This window comes from Ictidomys tridecemlineatus, chromosome 5 (genome assembly GCF_052094955.1).
Source record: "Ictidomys tridecemlineatus isolate mIctTri1 chromosome 5, mIctTri1.hap1, whole genome shotgun sequence".
Taxonomy (NCBI): domain Eukaryota; kingdom Metazoa; phylum Chordata; class Mammalia; order Rodentia; family Sciuridae; genus Ictidomys; species Ictidomys tridecemlineatus.
Genome location: NC_135481.1, coordinates 131,605,270 through 131,629,710, shown reverse-complemented (window position 1 = coordinate 131,629,710; position 24,441 = coordinate 131,605,270). Strand labels below are relative to the sequence as shown.

At 42.6% G+C, this 24,441-nt stretch overlaps 1 protein-coding gene across 13 annotated transcripts in view; it reads right to left on the bottom strand.

Annotated features, from left to right (window-relative positions):
- Arnt2 (aryl hydrocarbon receptor nuclear translocator 2) overlaps positions 1 to 24,441 on the bottom strand; it is a 177,455-nt gene that overhangs the window by 89,172 nt on the left and 63,842 nt on the right. For all 13 annotated transcript variants that reach the window (XM_078051085.1, XM_040275013.2, XM_040275017.2 and 10 more), the window contains 2 exons: positions 15,915 to 16,128; positions 11,826 to 12,039 (listed from right to left, as the gene is read on the bottom strand). In XM_078051085.1, coding sequence (XP_077907211.1) covers positions 11,826 to 12,039; positions 15,915 to 16,128 — 428 coding nt within the window. The remainder of the gene's footprint in view (positions 1 to 11,825; positions 12,040 to 15,914; positions 16,129 to 24,441) is intronic.

Below are 24,441 nucleotides of genomic sequence, written 5' to 3'. Positions count from 1 at the left end.
GTCTGGCATTGCTTATGTCCATGTGGAGAGAGCAAAGTGGCATATCTGGCCTAAGGCAGGGGAAGATAGGCAGAACTCAGGCATCTGACGATGAATCAGATCAGAACAAAACAGGTGAAGAGAGACAGAGCCCAGGCACAGGGCTGATGAAGGGCACCCAAAGAACTGAAGTGCCTGCCAGGGTCTGGGTGTGTGTCTGAATTCTAAGTCCTGTCAGATCTGAGAGTTGTGGAGAGGAACATGCTGCTTTTTATCCCACCAAGGGCAGGCTTAAACCTACAGGTTTAAATAGCAGGTTCAGCTGGAAGGAAATGAAGAAGAGTGAAAAGTAGCAACAGGGATTGTAGAGCATGGCTCTACCAGTGTTGAAGCTCCTCTCTGAATGGGCACCATGCCAAGATGGTGGGGCAAGCAAAATCACATGTGATGAGGCTGGGGTTGAGGCTCAGTGATAGAGTGCTTGCCTAGTACATGTGAGGCACTGGGTTCAATCCTCTGCACCACATAAAAATAAACAAACAAACAAACAAATAAATAAATAAATAAATAAATAAAGGTATAGTGTCCATCTGCAACTAAAAAAAATATTTAAAAAAAAATCACACATGACCCACAGGCCTGCAAGACCCATTCCTGAGATTGTGACAATGTTAACTCACACAGCATGGTGATTAATGGTTATAAAAAATTGACAGTAATGAGTATTTTTACTTCCCAGCAGAGCACACCGAGCACATTGCACATTGCAGCCAAAGTGATCTATGCAAATAAGGTGATAGGTCCAAGGGGATGCATAAGTGAATGCAAATGCATCAATGAGGTGATTCAACATGACAAACTTGATTCAACATGACAAACCAAGGACACTGAGGAGGGGTTTCCTGCTTTCTCTTTGACCAAACTCATTTTGGTAGAAGAGATTTAGTCAGTGAGAACATATTGCAGCAACAAAGGTCAATCAAAGACCAGAGATAGCAGCTTCTTAAATATTGTTTGTATAAAGAAGGAATTAGAGTGAGTAGATCAACCCCCATTCCTTTGGTTTTCTGTCTAAAAATCTCTCAAATATAACTACTTCTCTCCACCTCCACCCTTACCACCTGTACTGGGTTTTACAGTATTTCCCTAGAATTCATGTTCACCGAGAACCTGAGTGTGGCCTAATTTGGTAGATAATCAAGTTAAAATGAGGTGATACTGGATTATGATAGACCCTAATCCATCACTACTAATATGTCTATAAGAAGAAGGAAATTTGGATGCAGAGACTGGAGTGATAAGCCTACAAGGAACCTCAAGGATTGTCAACTGCCACCAGAGGCTGGGAAAGAGTCCTCTCAGAGCCTATAGGAGGAACTAATCTCACTGACAACCTGCTTTCAGACTTCTGGCCTACACATCTATGAGAGAATACACTCTTGTTTTTAAGCTGTCCAGTTTGTGATAATTTGTCATAGCAGCCAGAGGAGCCCATATACCAGCCAACCCAAGCCTGCATCATTCCCTCTCTGGGTAAATCCAACACCCTGCTAAACTTGACCCCAGCTCCACAGTCAGTCTGGTCTTCCTATATCATGTTCTCCACGCTGTCACCAGGGTGAGCTTCTCACGTCTCACACACTCAGAGGATTCTTCTAGTTGTGAACTCTTGGTGGACTACAAATGTTCTGGGAAGAAGCAGCCCTCTATCCGGCCTTCCCTTCCCTCAGGTTGTCTTCAGTGCCTTACCAAACCTCTAAGCTGCATTCATTGACAGGAACCTTCCCTAACCTACCTGAACAAGTCTAATGTCATATGATTGGTTCTTGTTGCTTCTCGGACTTTCTCTTCACGACACCTATCACAGTGTGTTGTGTGTACTGGGTGGGATTATTTCTTTGTTGTCTCTCTTCCCCACTAAACTGTAAACTCCATGAAAGCCAGGCCATATCAATTTTACTCATCATTAAACCCCCAACACTTAGCACAGCATCTCGCAAAAATTAGTCACTGCTCAATACATGTATGCTGGTGGAATGAATGAAAGAATAGGACAGAGAGAGGAAGACAGAAAACACATCCTTACTTCCCTTTCTTCCACCCCCCCCACCTCTGATGATAATCTCCAGCACAGGGTAGAAAGAGAAATGTCTCCCTTTAAAAACAGGCCACCCATCATCCCTTGTCAACAGCACCAAAATCCTAAGATCCATTTGAGAAGTAAGAATAGAAATAAAGCAGGGTAAGACAGAAAGTTTGGAAAATCACCAATCTATATTAGTGGTTAAATGCAATTTTCAATTATTAAATAATGAATGAAATCTTTACAATTTTCAAACACTATTGTTACTACTATCCCATATGTAACATCAGGTGTGCTTCAAAGTAGTCCTGGACTAGACACATTATGGTCTGCGTGTACAAGTGAGGTAACTGAGGCCTGGGAAGGTTAGCTCATTACTGAAGTTTAAGGGCCATATACAGCAACTGTCACCAGGGCCATCTAGCTCTAAGGGCAGGGATATTACTTCCACTTGCCCTGGCTGCCTCTCTTTTACCCCCTTACTTGCCCACTGAGCTTGGCACACGGATGTGCAGGGAATTCAGCCCTCCAGCTGGAAACAGCAACGTGTGTAAAAACACTGTCCTGGCTCCTTTATCAGCTGTGACATTACAGTGATAATGATCCCAGCAGCCCAGGCTGAAAAATCTGTCCAGATTCATGAAATATCTTTCAACATAAAATATGAGAGAAAAACACAAACAGTTTAAGCAGCATCAGCATGCAATGTATGTAGCGAAGCAAAACAAGGCAGGTTGTATAAATATTTAACAATGAGAAAGAACTGAACTGGCTCCAAAGAAACATCTGGGATAACAGATCTAAAGAGACTGTGGTTTCTAGTGGGAAAGTCACTGTGAAAAGAGGAAAAACAACCAGCCCTGTGGTTCTCAGATTTCACCCTCACGTGAATTTAAGAGGCAGCTCTGGCAATGTACCTCTAAAGGCTTTTTCCAGTAACCTAAGTGTTTACTACACAATTGGGCAATTTCCAATGGGTCTAAATCAAATAAACATGCTTTCCTTACTATTAAAATGTTTTATTTCTATTGCAAAAAACAGAAAGTCAATAACAGTGTTAATAGTTGACTTGAGATAAAATCTGGATTTTTTTTTTCCTTCCATGTTACCTAATATGGAAAGTAATGGACTGCTGACCATGTTTAGGATTTCAGATTTAGGCATCAGTCCAAAGACTAAGTTTTGATATCTCAAAGAAAATAAGCTATGTATTAGAAAGCATGGGTTTCATGGATTGACCTTCATGAGTGACATTTGGAAATAGACTGTCTCTTCCCAGAACTGACACCACCCGGGTGGAGGGCTCAGCTCACAGGAACCCTGTGGGGCCAATTATCTGCCTGACTGAAGGACTCAACTGCATGGCTCAGTTTAACAGTTTGTCCTTACCCTCTTTTGCAAAGTGTTAGGAAGAAGGCCCAACTGCAGTGGGTGGGCTAAGACTGAACGTTGACAACTGCCAGCTATTTTCCCACACACGTCCTATGTGTTTCCTGCTGTCTGTCCTTTGGTACGTCCTGTATAACTTGCTTTGTTTGCTCTTCCTGGGGTCCTCCTTGGGTGAGTGTGGGCACACTCTCAGTTCCTTCTTCTTCTCCAAGCCATAATGGAGATTCTTCCTTCTTACCTTGCAAACTTGGAATAGATACTGGTGGAGAGCTGGGACGTGTGAGCTTGCAGAACAATGACCTCCCAGTTGCACTGCTATCATGTACTTGGGGGACATTTTCAGGCAGCTAGGTGTGTTTCTGTGACAGCTTAAATAAGATTCATTCACTTAGGATTCTCTTTAGCTGTCTGGGAGAGAAGACACCTGTCTGATGCTAGGAACTAGGAACTGGTCAGTATGTGCCCTGGACAGTGAGGAGAAGTCAGCAAACCTCTGAAAAATGTTTCTCCAACTACTCTCTCCAAAGACCTGACCCTATCCCCTGAAATCTGGGCAGGTGCATCGGGGCAGTGGAAGTCACTGGGGAAAATCCCATCACCTCATGGCAGTCCCATATTCCAAAGGATGCCCCTTCCAGCTGCATGTCCCCCTTGCAGCACAACTTGCTAAATTCCTTACTTCATCTCTCTTCAAACTTTATGTACATTAAAGTATATAAGTCCCTTGGGACTGTTACTGGAGTACAGACTCTGAGTTAGTAGGCCTAGGATTGGGCCTGAAATTCTAAGAACCTTCCGGGAAATGCAAGTTACTGCTGGTTCACACAGCACACTTGCCACATCTTACTGGGTGGTACCTTCCAAGTACAGATAAACATTTTTATGGATTTTTATATTTAATAGTCCCTTTACAAAATCATATATCCTCTATCTAAAGTGAGACATGAAAGAGCTTGACAAGGCCAAGAATAAAGGTGAGCTCACTCTAGGTGACTTGACACTGAGCCCCAAGATGGCCTCCCTAAATCAGTGGGTCTCAAACTTTAGCATACATCATAATGACTCCAAGTTTGGGTAAAGGTGTAGATTCCTGAGCCCTAGAGCTTCTGATTCAGTTTTTCCAGGGTAGAGGTGAGAATCTGCCTTTTGAGCAAGTCCATTAACGCAGCTGGTCTAGGACTACACTAAGAATCGTGTCACCTAGAACCAACACAGAATTCTGCAGATCCCCCCAATCTGCCTTAATCTCAAAGATTTAGGGTCATTCACCACTCATTTGCCCCAGAATCTCCTGAAGGTTGCCCTGAATGAGCCAGGGTCCCCAAAGCACTAGGTTGAGCTATTATGGCTAGACTGGCTGCTAGTGCCTCCAGGGACACGAGGCCATGCTGAGACCTTGAGGCTTCCTTATATCTAGATGTCCCCAAGTCAGTGAGCTCTATTTGCACTGACTATATACAAGTTCTACTTTGTAACAGCTGTTTAGCCTCAGCTGTGTGGCCCTGATAACCCCTCAGATACTCCAAGTTCCTTATCTGTGAAATGGGGTCAGCAACCCCCACACAGGGCCATCATAAGGCCAGAGAACCAAGGGTTTCCATCTCACCCTGTGCATGAGAATCACTCAGAAGCTTTGAAAAAATACAGATGCTCAAAACTGTTCCTGAATCCTGTGAGAGTATATTTGTCAAATCACCCCCAAGTGGTTGTTGCTATTGTATACTTAGGGTTGATATCTACTATAGAAGATAGAAAATGCTATGAGAATGTAGAATTAATTGTAGAGATTAATATTTCACTATTAATGTTGAATGAGAAAATAAAAGTAACCAGCATCCAGTGTCCCAGGAGTTTCCTCTCTTCTAGACAGGCATAGAGACTCCTAAGTGAATACACCATGTTTAAGCTCTCACGGAAACAGTCTGATGACAGTCTACCAGCAGAGCTGCAGAGCTGCCTGAAAATGGCTCCCTGGTGGCCTGCTCTCATGAGCTGCTATCTGTGCCCAGACCATGGCCTAGCCAAATCCTGTGATCCAAGGCTGAAAGTATCTGTGGACTTTGACAAAGCTCTTGGAGAGATAGATAGGAAAGCTTAATCACAGCTGATTGAGATGCTTGACTCATGGAATGGGGGCTTTCCAGATGAAGCCCCTGGGGACCAACCTGGCTCAGGACTCTGAATTATACAAAGAATCTGGGCTGGGATGGTTGAGAAATGGAGTCATTCATTCATACGGTTCCAGCTCCTATGGGAGATGGTCAGAAGAGGCTGATCCTGTAAGATGCATACCATGTGACCTTTCCACAGCCATGCAAAACAGGTATTTGTTAATCATATGAATACATGGTTAAGTGAAGTAGTCATTGGATAAACAAAGAAAGACTAAGTGAGGAAGAAAGGGAGGAAAAAGTAAAAAAAAAAAGGAAGGGAGGAAGAAAGGAATTTAGACTTTGCTTGCATCTTCTGCTGTTGAACAGTTTTATTTCAAGGTTATTCCCTATACTGAACTAAAATGCTGACCCAATTCTCTGAATGCAGGGAAAGTCCAGTAGAAATCAAACCACAGCAGTGCAATGCAGGGCAAATGGGCTAAATGCACCTTATCTTGGAGAGCCATCCTCTTCCACAACCATGACCTTAGAATCTAGCCAGTTTCTCCCCAGTGTAAGGCTGAGGCTCCCTGATAAGGCACCTCCTGTTTCTGCTTATCAGGATCAAGGTTTTTCAGAGTTCAGCCACTAGGAGACACTTGAGAAAGAATCCTCTCACTCTGCATCCCTTGGGTGGCCACTGCTAAGTGGTTTTTCTGCCCTGCTCCCTACTGGGACTCAACTTTACCCCTCAGGCATATACAGTAAGAGTCTGGGATCCTGTTATCACCTGGAATGCCCTGGGCCTCTCTTTGGCTCTCCTCTTTCCTTTTCCAAGAGACAAGGTTGGGCTCTCAGAGATCCGTCAGTGTTACTTTTGCAGCTCCTCTCCTGACAGTTTTTTCTTCTGATTCCTGCCCTTTTCTGCTCTTGACATCTACTCCATCTTCTGCTCAGAATCTTATAATATGAATATTCCTAGCATTCTGGGTACAGTGTCCTCCAGAACACTCCATTTTTCCATCAGATACACTCATAACACCACTGAGCTTTACTCTCCAGGTCTAGCCACTGTGTACCTTTTGTTATGCCTGCCCAGCATCTCTTACTCCTCTTGGTGACAGCACCCCTTCTATTCTGGGGAGTCACCTTCCTTAACTGGGTTTAAGAACCTTAGAAGCGGGCCTCATACCCAGCCTCAAATCTCCCTAGCCTTAGGGATTGGTCAGGGCAGAGCAGGGAAGTCCAAACTGAGCCAAGAGAGGCAACCCTAAGACACTTGCAGAAACTCTGCAGGAATCACTGTGCCTCTGTGGCATTGCATGGCCACCGACCTCAAGCCTAGGACTGCAAAACAACATCTTGTTGTATGAAAAAAGCCTGCTTGACAATCTATCCTGCACAGAAGAAAGCAAAACTAGATATAGTGAAAAAGGCACATAGTCGATTCACAGTATTCAAGATAGGTATATTTTGTAAAGTAAACACTGAATTAGTAAACACTGAACCATGGCTCCTAGAAGGTATACAAAGTTTGCTTCCTGTGAAACACTCTCACCACACTTGTCAGCCAGTTGATATATAATCTGTTTTATGCATGTTTCCATTTAGAGACACCTTACTTAACATACATTGTTTATTCTCTAACACTGCACTCACAGGCTATCATTTATGTCTGAATGAAATTTATGTAATGCATACTATTTCCTCCATGAGGCAGATTACAGACTTCCTGTAGTTGGGAATATTAGCACTTCAGCATAACACTTGGGCCATTTTAAACAGCTAAATCACCCACAAAAAGCACAAACAAGCAAAATAAAAAATGGCATCAAATAGAACACAAAAAGAGAACTAAAACAAAAAAGCACAACAAACATCACCTTGCTTGACCTCAGCTGGGAATATGCCATCAGGCAGCCCCAAATTTCTTCCACTGTGCATATGCCCACAAAAGCCCTGGGAATATTAATTTTGGGGATGCAAATAAGTTTGGCTAGCAGATAAATTTGCAAACATGGAATCCATAAATAATAAATAACTATTTTTTTTTTAGTGGGATTTGATCACCTGGATGTTTCTACACCTGAAACCAGAATCCATTTTCAGTTACATGAGTCAGTTAATTTCTTTTTCACCCAAGCTGGTTGCGGGTGTTTCTGTCATTTGAACCCAGTCTGGCTGTATAGTCATTCTTCTCCATGACCACAAAATTCTCTTGGAAAAAGACAAGCTGGCTCTCTGGGTCCTCTAGAATCCTGGGCCACTCCTACACAGGGGAAGTCCAATCCTCCCCAGGCAGTTCATAAAGGGTTTGCCTGGTTTCATCCAGAAACATTCCACTTCAAATAAGCTCTTCAAAGGAGGTGTCCTAAAAACGTGGCAGCCTCTAGCCCTAAGCCTTAGCAGTTGCTTCTGTTTAATTATTGTTACAGCTTTAAGCCCCTTTTCTCCAACTTTCCACCATTTCTTAATCAGTGAATTAAATTCTACCCTAGAACCTTAGGCAAAAGAATAGAATCAGAGCTGGCATGAGCCTTAGTTAGGAATTTCCTGGAAAGTGATAAGAATGAGGGTCAGAGAAGAAAGGGACTTACCAAGATGAAGGCAAAAACAAAGAGTAGGGCTCCTGACTCTCTTTCCAGCACTTTCTCAACTAGCAATGCTGCTGTTTTTTGTGAGGAGTCCCCCCCACTCTCTCCCAACATTGAGTCCAGTGTTTATTCACAGATGAATCAAATCATTGCAGTGGCCCATATCACTCCATGATGCTTCCAAAGGATCTATGTATCTTTTTATACATTTATATATCTTCTCACTCACCATTTGTCACCATCTCTCAGCTGAGGAAAGACTTAATTCAACAAAGAAATACACCCCCCCCCCCCCAGATACAGTACCCTGGGCAGGCATCAATTTGCTCAGGCCCTGAGCTAGCAGGAGGCTGCAAGCCCCACTGTAGTCCAAAATCTTGTCCCTTTCTCTGTCCCACTGTGTATACATAGCCCTGCTCCTTGTTCAGAGCAAGTGGCCCTGCACATCCATCAAATGAAACATGAACTTCCTACTGACCAAGGGGCTGAGGAGAGAGGATTAGACTACTCATGTTAAGCCACCCCTGTACCCCATCTGGCTCCCTGCCCCAACACCCCCTCAGCCTGAGTCCCTCAAAGTGAACCATGTCACCTCTTTCTGGCCTAAATACCAGGAACAGGAGAGTTTGAGAAACCCTACTCTAAGAATCAAAGGGGTCATATCACCCCTGTGGCTTCTTTATTAAGTCTGTATATATCACACCTACATGTTGGTCAGTAATGCACAAAGGCTAGCCCCTGCTTTGTCTTGAACACCAGTGAACCCTGAGACATGGCCACATACCAGTCCTGCTGCAGGGAGCTCTTCCAGGCTCTCTCAACAAGTCTTCAGACTCTGTCCTGGGACTCATATGTACACTCTGCAGCTCTGAGAGACACTGTCCTTCTCTGCTCTAAGCCTAAGAATCCACTTCTCCAGCCACATCTTATTCCTCTCAAGAGGATCCTGACCAGAAGAAGAGCTCAAGAGGCCTGGCTGTTCACCATTCACAGGGACTCCTCTGACATCCTGGAGGACTTCTTGTGTATATCAGCCCCAGGTACCATGGCCACTGCCAAGTATTCCCTCCAAGGACATCTCTGGCCAAATATGGTTCACACTGCCTCTTTAAATTCTGCCAGATGCATTTTGACTTCACACAAAAACAGCCATGTCCATCAAATCCTGGTGAATCAGTTAGCCACACTTTTCACTGGAGCCTTTCCTGCCCTTAACCACCATTTCTCATGCCATCTGCCCTAGCAGAGTCTCAGGGTTGGGTTTTAAAAAGCCACATCCTGTGGTCAAATACAGACGTCTAAGGAGAGACAGCTCTTTCCAGAGGAGGTGATTTTAGCTGTCAAATCAATATTTCCTGGTGGATTTGCTTTCCCTTTCACAATCCTTCCAAATATGTCACTTTATAATGTATGTTTCTTAGGATTTCTATATGGAGTTCTCTAATTCAGCCAGGGGAATGGGTCAGCAGAAAATCTTTCTGAGACTATATTAGCATCATTGTTTTACAAGGATGTGGATGAAGTTTCCTGCAGGTGATGTGTCACATTATAAAGAGACACAGCAGTAGATAAAACTATACCCAGTGCCCACTCTCTATCCTCTCCCTCCTATCTACAGCAGTGAACATCAACATTGAGAAAATTACTATTATCATCCACCAACACCTGTACTCTTGCTACTTCTGGCAACATCTGATTCAGGCTTATCCTGTGATTTGGATGGAATTGTGCCTCCCTGCCACCATTAAAAATCATATTTTGAGGGGCTGGGGATGTATAGCATCCCCAGTGGTAGCATGCTCACCTAGCATGCATGAGGCACTGGGTTCAATTCTCAGCACCATATAAAAATAAAATAAAGATACTGTGTCCACCTGAAACTAAAAAAAAAAATATTTTAAAAATCATATTTTGAGGCCCTAGCCACCCAGAAACTTAGAATGTGGCCACATTTGGAGACAGTGCCTTTAAAAAAGTAATTAAAGCAAAATGAGGTCATATAGTAGGCCTTAATCCAGTATGACTGTGTCCTTATAAAAAGGAGGGACAGTAGGGATGCATGCATGGGGAAAAACTAAGTGAGGACTCAAAGAAAAGGCAATAATCTGCAAACCAAGGAGAGAGGCCTTAGGATAAATCAACCCTGGTGACACCATAATCCTGGCTGCAATGAGCTGAATTGTTGCTTCCAAATTCACGTTCTGAAATCCTAACTCCAAGCTAATGGTATTGGAACGTGGGCTTTTAGGAGGAGATTAGGTGATTAGCCCTTTCAACCTGATATTGATAAAGCTAGAAAAGTACCATATAAGAATCAAAAGTTGGTCCAAGTTGTTTGATCCTGGACTTGATCTTGGACTTCCTAATCTCCAGAACTGTGAGAAATAAATTTCTGTTAAGTCACAGTCTGTGGTTTGTTAGGTGGCCCGAGCTGACGACAATGATCAAAACACTGACTCATTTGCTCATCAAGCATCTGCCAAATGCCTACTATGTGCAAAGCACTGATTAGGCACTGTGGACAGACAAAAGTGACCTTCAGCACCTTGCAACATAAGGGAGAATGACATAGCACAAACAGATTTGTCATACAGCAGAATGCAATCTTGGCATAATGCATTACAACTCTTGTTATAAAAATGTAAATTTGTTCCAATTTGACTAATACAGTAGGGAGTAATGTATCTGAGCATGGTATTAATTTTGTGTTTGCTGTGAGAGATACTAGATGAACACAAAAATTGCCCAACTGAACCAAACCACACAAAATGCACATAACACAGACCTCTACCAGCTCAGCTCACATCCTGATATAAGCTACACTCGTCTTAATTTGATGTTAAAAATCTCCCTCTGGTTTTATACAACTGTCCTTTAAGATAACACACAAGTGGCAACACCTTCTAAGACCCACTTCCGCAAGCAAATTTTGGGTCACTTTCAAGATTAAGTGCTATATTTAGTAATCTTCATAAATTTCTTAATCATTTAGCATGTAAAGCTGTGCTAGCATTTTTTATAGGTTCCTTTCTTTGCTTTCATCTGCCATTGTCAAATTATTGAGTGTTATATTCCTAACCCTCTTTCCTCCCATGAGCCCTTAAGTTTTTATTGCACTCTTCTGAATATTGCAGTGATTTCTTAGAAAGACTGCATGTGTTAGATTATAGCGGAACAGACTATATTTTAATAAAAAACTATATTTCAGGTAACTAAGGCCTGGGTAGTTATTGTCTATAATCAGGATCACAAATAACCCCTCAGTTGCTGCACAAACTTCATATGGGTCTAATTATATTATCAATGGCGACTCCCAGTGACGATATGCACTTATTACATGTAAAATATAGGGAAAGTAATGTATTAAAAATGGATTTTATTATAATGTTACAGGGTAAAAGAAGTCATTACACACACTAAGTAAAATGCATCCCCTCAGCTCAAGGAAGCTTTTTTTTTTTTTTTTAAATACTTATTTTTTAGTTCTCGGCAGACACAACATCTTTGTTTGTTGGTATGTGGTGCTGAGGATCGAACCCGGGCCGCAGGCATGCCAGGCAAGCGCACTACCACTTGAGCCACATCCCCAGCCCTCAAGGAAGCTTTTTATAATATCCAACTTCTTAGTGTGTCTACTGGAAAAAAATTTTTCTAGGGCCAAATAGATTTGTAAAGGAATCTACTGACCTGTCATGGAATTTTCTGAGGTGCACAGCTGCTCTCTCAGCTTCTCCACATCATCGGGATGCACCTGTTCGTAGAGGGTACTTCCAAACCACTCTGACTGGGGCTGGTTGAGAACAGGGGTGACAGAGTCAGACACGTAAATCACTCGCCCTGTTTCAGCTGCTACTACAAACAGGAACCCATCAGCTGCTTCCAAGATGAGATGCTTCAGTTCCTACAAAGAAAAAGACTCATTAACACAAGGTACTGACAGTTCTAGACCAATTAAATGTAACCCTTAACTTCTTTTATTTGTACACTCATTCTGGTGCACAAATAGTTTGGAAAATTACTCCAAGTTTTACTGGAATATAAGCTAGAAAAATGCACAAAATTAGTACTGTCCCTAAGACACAGCCACTCTAAATACTGTTGGCTCTCTCTTTACCAGTCCTTTTAGGAAGGAGGACATTTTCAGTTTAGGAGAATGGGAGAGCAGGCAGTGATCAGCAGGTGTTGAGTTGCCAGAAGAGTGAGCAGCTCCACCCACATGCTGTAACCACTATCATATTATTGCAGCCAGAAGCACCCAGAACATAGTGCCTGGCACAAAAGGTGCTGAAGAGAAGGGAGGAAGGGAAAACAGGAGGGTAAGGAGAGCAGGAAAGAGAGCTTGCATCTCCAGCCAGTGCCTGCTATGCTGACAGTGCACTCTTGCTTCTCTTCTCTTCCTGCATTTCTGAGCTGAACACTGGCACTGGATGTAAATATCCCCTTACTTCCTCATGTCTGTCATGCTTCCAGAATGCTGACAATCATCATCAGACTCTTGACAGACTCTCAGAGTAGCCCAGGAGGCAGCAAGGCATTTAGCACTATACATATCACTTTATAGTGAGAAGAGGTTAGAAGAATCAGCTCTGGGATCACACAGGTAGGTAAAGTCATGACTGTCATTGAAGGCAGGAACAAAGTGGTTCAGAATCAATGAATGGGCAGCAGGAAGCTTTGCCATCATCCCCAGAGGGACACAGATGGGGCAAAATCAACTTTGCTAACATGAGATGTTTTTTCTTTGTAGGGCCTAAAAGCAACTCAAGTATAACTCCCTACACTGTTGTCACATCAAGCTAAGGAGTCCTTTCCTAGTGAATGAAAGGGGTTCTATACCTGCAAGAGTTGAGAATTTAACGCTTCCAATGCAGTTAGAGTCCACAACCACCTGCCAACCATCTCACAAACTGATCAGACCCCGAAGAACAAAGGCATATTTGTATTTTAGCAATTAGCAAGCATCTTTTGCTATGAATCCTTTGTTCAAGTATAATCATATATAGAAGCCTTACTATAAAATGTGGCAAGGGCCCCCTGAGCAGAGGTAAAGGCTCCTGCAACCCATTCATTGATGTGGAGACTCTGGTCCTACTCTATGTCCCAATCCCTGAGAGAGTTCCAGGGACCTAAAGCCTAGAAGATTCTGATCTGTGGGAACAGGACCTGAGGATCTCTGTGAATGTCCCTGAGCACTTGTCTGGAGAGAAATTCAAATATCTTCAGCCTGGGAACCCAGGAAGGAAGTAGTGTTTTTTAAGAAAAAGTTTATTTTGCCCATTTCCCATACTCTGCACTTCTGTGGTTCTAGGTCTCCCAGATGCTTACTCAGTTCAGAGGACTGGGTCAGCATTTTTATTTTCAGTATCAGGAAGATTTTTCCAACAGGAAGAGTTGTTTTAAAAAATAATGGAGCAGGATATCTGAGGAAGTGGAGAACTCTGCCACTGGAGAAGGCTGAATGGCTTTGTTTATGCATTCATGTTTTCATCCATTCGCAAAGATTGGATGAAGGTCGTATGGGACATAGCCATACCCTCATCATGTTCCTCTCTTCCTATCACCTCATCCCCATGGTTCATTTCCTGGGAGCTCATTGCTCATTACCTAAGTTCTGTGTTGGAGACCCAGAACCCAACCTGCCCCTCTCTTCCACTTGAACAGATGGCAGGGGTTAAGAGCAGGGATTTTAGAGTAAAAGGAGATTGTTCTCCATGGCTCTTTCACTTAACTGAGCAATTCTAGGCAGGATACTTTTAATGTCCTCCTTTTCAGTATTCCATGCAGCTCAGTTTTCAATGAGATTTGGGGAGGTTAATTGAGTTGTGTATGAAGAACTTAGTAAGGGTCAGGCACACAGTAGATATTCCATAAGTATATGTGTCATTATCTTCCACATAACCCAGAGAGAAACATTGGTAGGATCCATATGATTGTATAGCCTTCGTTCTCTCTCCTCTATCTTCATCTCTTCACTTTCAGTACTTAGAGATAAAGGGGTTTACTTCAAATCTTGGTCCTGCAGGATTTTTGTAAGGAATAAAGAAATGTGCTTAATAAATTGGTTTGGTTACCTAACAGCCATTCATCCTTCATTATCTTCCAAGCAGTATACATTTATTGCTTTGGCCACCTCATCTGCAGGAGATGGGATAATCATTGCATTCATTTTTTATGGAGATAGAAACAAGGCTTGAAGCCCATGTCCTGAATCTCCCTATTCCATGTCCTCATATGACCAGCATACTTTCCCAATACCTCCAGAGTGACAGATCACATGACCCTAGGAGGGTTTCAGAAACATTGTTTAGCACTTGCTAAAATGTATATAACAGAACAGACAGTAAAAAAAAATGTTGCTTCTTCTTCCTTGTTCTTTTTCTAAACTTATTTCCATGATATGAAGATTCTCAACTCTAGAAGTACAAACAATTCGCCATCATTCCTCTGAGACTCTGTGCATACTTTAAAAAGTCCCTCTGTTCTCCTCTTTCTATATACATTATGTGGTTCCTACAATGGCTTGTCAATGCTGTCTCTGTCCTGAGATGCGCCCTGATGAAACCCTGCCATATCTACTCTCTCTCTTTTTGCCCACATGCTCTGGTCTTGTTGAACACTCAGGATGCTACACTGCACATCCTTTTGTACTTCCTAACTACACTCCCTGTCAACCACATAATTTTTCCCTTTCTCCCTTTTGCCATATGCAAATTTCTTTCAAATGCACTGCCTCATTTATGCTGCAAAAGCTCCTAGAGTCAGAAAGTCAAAAAGCTTTACCTTTATTACAGATGAGCAAACTGAAACACACAACATTTGCTGATTTGCTCTGTGACAGGCACATGTAAACACCAGGACCCTGAACACAGGCCCTCTGGTTCACATAAATCTACTACTTGATACTGTCACATGTGTTTCTTCTTCCCAACTATTCAAAGACTTGGTTGGAGTTAAAAAATATGTTTTGGGGTTGGGCATGGTGGTGTACTCCTGTAAACCCAGTGACTTGGGAGGCAAGAGGATCACAAGTTCTATGCCAGCCTCAGCAACTTAGTGAGGCCCTGTCTCAAAGGAAAAAGGAAAAAGGGCTGAGATGTAGCTCAGTGGTAGAGTACCTCTCAGTTTAATCCCAATACTGAAAAAAAAAAAAAAAAGTATGGCTTTTGGGTCCTTGAAACCTGTCTCCATTGACCAACTCCTGGCTCCTTCACTAAGCAGCTGATTGACCTTGGGCAATTTACTGCTGCTTTCTAAGCCTGATTTCCTCACCTATAAAACAGGTATGAATCATAGTGGTTTATCCACTGAACTGGAATAAGGAGTAAATTAAACAATGTACAGAAAGATATGACTCAGACCAGTCCCTGAGCAAATGCCTGCTTGTGCTAGTAGAAAAGACACTTATTTCCATCATCAGTGCTACCATGATTCTCAAAGGATGATTATCCTCACCTGTCCTGGTAATCGGGATTGTGTCTTTAACTGACTTCTTCCTGTGTCACCAAAAGCTCATTGTCCCAGTGCATGGTACCTTTTTTGAGGGATACCTCATAAGGCATATGGGGACTATAAAAGCAGAAGACACAGGAACCTGATATTCTTGAAGAGAGCTTCTTGATGAGAAGTAGAAGCAAAATTTCTTGGCTTCATCCCTTCCTCAACCTCAAATCCCATTTCCCCACATAGCTTATTTCAGTGTGATGACACTGTGACTCTCCCAGCTTTCAGAATGATGTTGCCAAAAAGAATGGACCACAGACGAGTAACGGTGGGTACCTGCTCGGTGAGGAAGGAAGGCTTGTATGCGCCATCAGTAGACTTGTTCCCTGTGCCCCGCATGGACTTCATGTGTGAGACAGCCATGCGGAGGATGGTGAGCTTGTCTGGCTTCCGGGCCAGCGCACTGCAGGTGGGCACCATGTCAGAGAGCTCTGTGATGTACTGGGTCATCTTGTTCCGCCTGCGCCGTTCAATCTCACTGTGATTCTCTCTTCCCAGAAAGCAGGAGATCAGGAGGGGACGAAAAGAGAAGTATCAGACCAGAGGTTACTATCTAAAGGGATGAAATGGCACATTGTTCACATCAAATGACCAAGAGCAAGGGGCTAACTTGTAAGAACTGAGGGCTTTGGATACATGCTGGGCAAAGCAGCACTCTGACTCCTTCCTCTGTGAGTTCCTGTCTCTGTATATGGAGAGCACGGACCACTACAGCCTCAATCTCTAAGAAAGTATTAAAGCCGGGCATGGTCGTGCATGTCTATAATCCCAGCAACTCAGAAACCTGAGGCAGGTGGGTCACAAGTAAGTTCAAGGCCAGCCTGGGCAACTAAGCCAGACCCTGTCTCAAATTTAAAAATAAAAAGGGCCAGGAGTATAGCTCAGTGTAAAATGTACCCCTGGGTTCAATCCTAGCACTGTTTTTTTTTTTTTTTAAAGTATTGAAGTCTTTTAATCACTCCCATGTGCCTGTGGACTTTTAAATAGGCATAAAAAAATTAAGACATGATATTCAGAAGAATAAAGTCCCCAGCATGCTTTCCATGGGCACACATGAACCTATACATGGATGTGCACATATAGGTTTGCCATCATGTATATACAATGAATGCAGTTACTGACTGCTTATATATATGGTCTTACTTTATGATAAGAAGCACTATAAAATGTTCTCTGACAACAATTTTTAAAATTTATGCTGGTGTGGGAGTGATACAGGTCAGCAAAAACTGTACTTTAACATGTCTTAATGGTATGTTCTGGTTTTCAATTTTTGTACAATATTCAATAAATTACATAAGAAACTCAATACTCATTATAAAATAGGCTTTGCACAGATGGTTTTAGCCATTGCAGTCTAATGTAAGTGTTGTGGGCCTGTTTGAGGTAGGCTAGGCTAAGCAGTAATGTCTGGAAGGTGAGGTGAGATTAAATGAATTTTTGACTTAACAATACTTTCAACTTACGACAGAGTTAGCTGGATATGATGCCAAGTAAGTCAAGGAGCACCTACACAGCCATACTATTCTTTGTGTCACTAAGTATACCAAAACGTTCATGTGTTTACTTGGTATAAGGTTGTGAACGAGTGTTTGTTCTTCATAACACATTTTCTATAACATAGTAACAGAACAGGTGCACCTCTGGCGTATTAAACAACAAATACCCAATTTTTGTAAAAATCACTGTGATGTGTTAAAGATGAAAAGCTAACAGAAGGGTTGGTAGCATGTTTCCATCTGGGGATTATTAACTTAAGGCTTGGAAGAGAGTAACAGTCAACCCAGTTAAACAACACTAAGACAAAGCTGTGACTTGGGATAAAAGAAGTGTCCAAAAATACATCCCCTGTCTGCTGCAGGATTTAGGGTTTCACTGATGCTCAAAGAATGAGTGACATAGGGTTGGGGATATAGCTCAGTTGGTAGAGCGCTTGCCTTGCAATGCATAAGGCCCTGGGGTCAATTCCCAGCACCATAAAAAAAAAAAAAAAAGAATGAGTGACACTAACAGTAAGAAAGGAACAACCTCAAGCAAGGCCACCTCCAAACACTGCATGTATTAATCAGCTTAACACCCCATCTTCCCAGTCTGGGGGACAGACATGCCAGTCAGGCCTGATGGCATGCAAGGTGCCGTGCTGAGGTCCTCTGAGCAAAGACGGGGGCAAGGAGGCTGCAGGAGAGGTCCCTGCAGTGAGACGACATGAGTTGCAATGTGCACCTTCCATACAAAGGGCCCTCAGCAAGGCCCCAAGAGGGAAGAGACAGTAGAGAAAACTAAGAAAAGCCCAGTCTCGGTCCCCAAGCAGCAGAGGGGTTAATAAGGAAGGTAAAACATACACTTTGCACAGTGGGAACCAAAGGCAAACTATTTTAAATGCTCAGAAAGGCAAAGGGAAAGTAAAAGGCACAGAAAAGATGGAGAGAGCTGAGGAGGATATGGCCCAGGGGTCAGAAGCAGGAAAAGGTGGCTAGGGCAGTGGGAAAATGGCTGGATGGACCTCATGTGGGAGTAGACTCTGGAAAGGAGAACAGGAGGATCCAAATAAGGCCTGGAACTGGAAGGAAGCACTGAGGGCAGTGAGGAAACAGGTCTTGCCCTGGGCCCAAAGGAGCAATAGAAGTTGAGGAGCAACAGAAGTTGGGGATCCATGCCAGACCACAAGAGCAAGCCATGAGGAAGAGCAAGGCCAGGCTGATAAGGGCCCGGGTGCTATGTGTTATGTGTTCTTGCAGCTGACTTCTGGGAGAAGCCAGAGGAGGGTGAGTCTTGTTGAAGGGAGAAGATGAAGGCTGAGACCGGCAAGGAATTCCTTAGGTGGGGTGTGAGGTGGGCTAGGATAGAACCTCCAGGAGTAGTCCCAGGTAACTAATCAGAATGTGGAAATGGACCAGCCTGAGGACCAATGCACCTGCCTCACAGAGCGAAGACCCTCCTGGGAAGGAAGGGTCTACTGCTCTTGGAGAAAAGGTTCTGGAGAAACTGGCAGGGTTTATTTACTGGTAACCAAAGAAGAGTGCTGGGGGAGCGCAATCAGAGAGAGAGGAAGAAGTGGTGAATCCCCTAGCCAGGGGATTCCTGAGCTCTCTAGTGTTGGTAGGAATCTTCTGGAAAAGAAACAGGAGCTCTTTCTTTCTCTCTCACTCCCCCATCCCAGAGCAGATGAGTGGTGCAGCCCATTGCCCTATGTCCTCAAGTAGCCCTTTTTTACTGAGGCCTGAGGCCTAAATGAGCTCCCAGAGAAGCTTTTCCCCATCCTGCCAGCTCATACTTCTTTAAGACAGACCTGGGAAAGATGGTAGGCAGAGAATGCACATGGGGAGGATGTCAGACAGGAACTCCAGCACTCAGGACAGTCCATTCACCATGCGGGACTCCACTCAGGACCTGATGTCCTTTCCACTTGCCTGTACTCTCTTCCAGGGGGACCCTGTTGCGAAGGGCTCCTCTCCTCTGAGATCTTTTACTCAAAGCATCTTAGGAAGGTTAACTTGCTTATGCCAGCTGAGGTCTACAAGCTAACTCCTCAGTCTGACTTTCAGCAGCTCCCTAGTCAAACCCTCCACACTACCTCCTTCTCTATTCCAACACATCTGGGCATTCAATGCTTCTATCAGAACACACTTCTCTTCAGTTTATCCATGGTGAACTGCTTCTTTGCCTCAAGCTTTTGTCTTAAGTCAAAACTTGAGCAGAAATCTCTTGACTCTCTTCTTCCTTTCCCATCCCTGCTGTCCATTGTGAATGTCACCGTGGGGCTAAGCATTTTCTCATTCCTCCTCTCCCTCCCATTCACTCCTAGTGTTGTGGTAAATCTGACCCTTCCCTTAAACTTCTTTAGTGATGACCCCCAAACCAATGAGTCAAGTTCAAACTCCTCAGCTACTTTCCCCTCACAACTGCTCCAATAAAGCACATCAAAGTGCATTTGCTTCTGATATTATTTTCCAAAAGCACTTTACAATGTTGCCCTGGACCATGAACATTTGACAGGGGTAGGGGTGTCTTTGTGAGGTTCTTAAACAGATATCTAAAACGATTTTACTATAGTGCTTGATAAACTTGATTTGAGGGATAAGATGCATGAGGAAGACAACATTAGGACAACTGATTTAAAAACTGATATTTAAAAACTGATTGTACTCACTGACTAGTGACTAGTCCAGAAAATGCTCTCACCATTTTATATCTTTTGAAGTACGACAGAGTTACTAGCAGAATGTCAAAAGGATGGAGAGCTGCCAGTTACCTAGCAACAAGATTTGATAAATAAGTGGCATACATATATGTATGTGCAGTTTCATTTTTAAGCTTTCATGGAGGCAAAGAAGAGAAGAAAATAGCATCTTATGAAGATGAGAGACAAATCTCCAACACCAGGCTCTCTGAGCCAAGTTTACCTCCTCCTGAGGGGAAGGGGATGATTTGGGGTCTGCCCAGAGGAACTGCAGGGATAAGGCTGCAAACTCGGTGTCTCAAGTTGCCTAAGTCCCATGAACTAGTAAGAGCTGAGTAGCATCAATAAAGAAACTGGCCCCTACATATTTGGGAGAGGATTGGGCTCTGCAGCAAATCTGTCATCTTCAGAGATGCTTCGCTGGTGCAAGAGGACCCACAGCTTGACCCCCAGGACACAGATATGGAAATCAAGGGCACACAAAGAAGAGGTGCAACCAAGTGCTGGCCAATGGGTTTCTTTTCCAACTCTGCTCCAAAGGTACTCTCTTAAGTTTAATCAGAACAGTGAGGCATAAGCCTATATTGATTAAAATTAAAAAGAAGAACTGCACAAAATCTCCATAAAATGCTGAACAGGAGTGGATACATTTACCTGTCATTACCTCGAGTCCTAAAGATGAAGGAGAGGATACTGTGAGAGTGTGTGATAAGGAGATTCCCTTAAGCAAATGTCCCAGAGACAGACCCAGGTCTCTGAGGACCCTGAGACAGGGACAGCTTCCATATAGGACTGGCTGAGAGGAGCCACAAACAGAACCTAAGTGCTTTCATTGTCTTTCTTTACCTGTGTGTCTAGGCTGAACACAAGGCTCATCCGAAACACAGGAAAAGGAGTCTGAGAAAGCCCAGATCTTCCAAAAAGGAAGCCCAAGCCCAGAGCCTCTGATAACCCTCATTCTCAAGGGTGCACATGTCCTTCATGTTTCTACAGCATCTTTCAGTTCACCAAGCACTTTCTACCTATTGCTGTATTTGATCCTCATAATGGCCATGTAAGAAAATACCTCTTCTATTTATGGAAGAGGAACTTGATGCTCAAAGAGGTACACTGACTTATGAGCACTTGAGCCAGATCTCCCCTGATTTCAACCTCTCCACTACACAGCACTAATTGGTTCTATAGTCAGAGCTAAAATGTCTGGAGAGCAAAAGGCAAAGCTATTTAAGGCTTCATGGAAGGTGCTTGGCAGCTTCCAAGGAGACACAGTTTAGGACTACTTGAAGATTCGATAAATTATTTCTTCCCCTTTGGGCAAAAATTCTAGTATTATCAGACTAATACTTCAAATCAAGGTTAATCTCTCTAGGGAAAAAAAAAGAGAGAGAGAGAGAGAGAAAGAAAGAAATAGTAAAAACAAACAAACAAGGTAAGAAAGGCATCGAATTACAAACACCAGTACTCCTCAAAGTGTTCCATGAAATAGAATAGTTCTTCATATAAAGAGAAAAAGCAATCATATTATTTGGAAAAATAAGAGACCCAGAATAGCTAAAGCAATCCCTATCAAGAAAAGTGAAGCTGGAGGCATCACAATGGCAGACCTTAAACTATACTACAGAGCTATAGTAACAAAAACGGCATGGTACTGGCACCAAAATAGACTTGTAGACCAATGAGAACTCAGAGACAAACCCACATAAATAATGTTATCTCATACTAGGCAAGGGTAAAAAAAACATTCACTGGAGAAAAGATAGCCTATTCAACAAATGGTGCTGGCAAAACTGGAAACCCATATGTAGCAAAATAAAATTAAACCTCTATCTCTCACCATGCACATCAACTCAAAGTGGATCAAAGACTTAGGCACTAGAACAGAAATCTTGCACCTAACAGAAGAAAAAATAGACCCAAATCTTTACCACATTGTCTAAGGATCTGACTTCCTTAACAAGACTCCTAATGCACAAGAAGTAAAATCAAGAATCAATAAATGGTATGGATTCAAATTAAAAAGGTTCTTCTCAGCAAAGGAAACAATAATGTGAGGAGAGAGCCTATGGATTCTGAGAAAATCTTTACCACATGAACCTCTGATAAAGCATTAATCTCTAGGATATACAAAGAACTCAAAAAACTTAACACCAAAAAAACCCAAATAACCCAATCAATATATGGGCTAAGGAACTAACAGACACTTGTCAGAAAAAGATACACATCAATCAACAAATATATGAAAAAATGTTCATCATCTCTAGCAGTTAGAGAAAATGCAAATCAAAACTAGTCTAAGATTTCATCTCACTCCTGTCAGAATGGCAATCATCAAGAATATAGGCAACAATAAATGTTGGTGAGGATGTGGTGAAAAAGGTACACTCATACACAGCTGGTGGGACTGCAAATTGGTGTAACCACTATGGAAAGCAGTATGGAGATTCATCAGAAAATTGGGAATGGAACCACCATTTGACCCAGCTATCCCACTCCTTGGTTTATACCCAAAGGACTTAAAATCAGCATACTATTATGACGCAGCCTCATCAATGTTTACAGCAGCTCAATTCATAATAGATAGAATATGGAACCAATCTAAGTGTCCCTCAATATATGAATAGATAAAGAAAATGTGGTATATATACTCAATGGAATATTACTAAGCTTTAAAGAAGAGTGAAATTATGGCATTTGCCAGTAAATGGTTGGAGTTGAATAATATCATGCTAAGTGAAATAAGCCAATTCCACAAAACCAAAGGCTGAATGTTTTCTCTAATATGTGGATGCTAATTCACAATAAGGTGGGGGGCACTAGGGAGGAATAGCATTATCTTAGATTAGGAAGAGGGAAGGAATGGGAAGGGAGAGGAAAGAATGTGGGGATAGGAAAGCTAGTAGAATGAAACAGACATTATTACTGTATGGATATATGAAACTACATGACCAATATGATTCTCAAACATGTACACTCAGAAAAATGAGAAATTATATCCCATCTATGTATTATATATTAAAGCACATAATTGGATTCTACTGTCATGTGTAACTAATTAAAACAAATTAAAATTTTTTTAAAAAACATGGTAAAAAGGCACAGAAATACAAATCAAACACATGAGAGCCAAACATCTCATATGAAGAAACAATTGATCCATTTTGGCTAACATTAGGGAATTACCTCCTTCTACAACATATTCCATGCCTTTGTGTCCTGACCCAAACCATCCCTAACCCACTGACATGACATAGATACTCATGAAATACACTGTGATTCCATTGTACAAGTGCTACAACATACCAAGTGCCACTTGACTTATTGGCAAGACTTTTTTGACTCAGACAAACCAAGGATGGCTGGGCACTATGGCACATACCTATAATCCCAGCTCTTCAGGCGGCTGAGAGGAGACTTGCTAGTTCCAGGACAGCCTCAACAACTTAGCAAGACCCTAAGAAACTTAGAAAGCCTGTCTCAAAATAGGGCTGGGGATTCCGCTCAGTGGTAGAATGTTCCTGGGTTCAATCCCCAGAAGAAAAAAAGGAGGGAAGGAGGGAAGGAAGGGAGGAAGGAAAAAGTGAGCATTTCAGTGGAAGAGGGAGAGGGCTTGTGTTGGGTGTCTGCTCTGCTGGAGCCAAAAGGGTTACACTTGATCTCTTCCTATTTTCAAGCAACCACTGTGGCCCATCCAGTATGTCCCTCCCATGATGACTGATAAGACCAAACAAAACATGGTGATCCTTGCTGCTGCCTGATCATCCTCTGCCATCAGAAGTACTCTGAACACTTTCCACCTAGAAGTGAAAGCAGAATCCCTCTAAGCTACAATGCATAGACTGAGAATTTTCAGCATTGACAACCCTCTTCTTTTTCTGCCAGGAAAGATCTCTGCAGGACATGCCTATCTTGCACATTTTTCCTTATCAACAGGGTTTTGGTTATCATGCCTATTAGCAAAACAGGGTGGTAAATTCAGACAGAAAGATTAAATAATCAAATAGCACCAAAGCCTGTAAAGCCAGGGGAAAAAATACGCACAAGCTTAAATATGGCCACAAACCAAGGGTTTGTGCAAAATGAAAGTTTGATTTGGTGGAAATTTTCCTATAATGAATCCCTTTGCTTTCAAGTAGCTTTAGAGGTCCCCTGGCTAAACCCTATAAAATATAAGAAATAATTTTGGTCTGATGCAACTGGGTGCTTCAGCATCACCAGGGAATGCCAGATGGAGATCACCTGAGAGCCATCCCTTAAGGGTTTAAAGAAAGGCCAGGAAGCCACCAATGAGGGCTTCAGATCCTTGGCCCTTGGAAGCCTGGAGCACTGGAGCTGAATCTGCAGTAATGGTTATAAGGAATGACTCTGAAGGCCTTTGGGGTCTTTTGAGAAAGGCAACAAAGTCTAAATGTGACAAATATCAGGGCGGTAACATACAGTGACATTAATAAAGTTTGGGGAGGGAATACTTGATAGTTCATAAGTTATAAATCTAACATTAAGAAGATATTTGCATTAGTTATGCTTTTACTACCACCAAAGTACATCCCATCCTTTTTTATTTTGGGTACTGAGGATTGAAACCAGGGGTGCTATAAAGCTCTAAAGCACTGAGCCACATCCCCA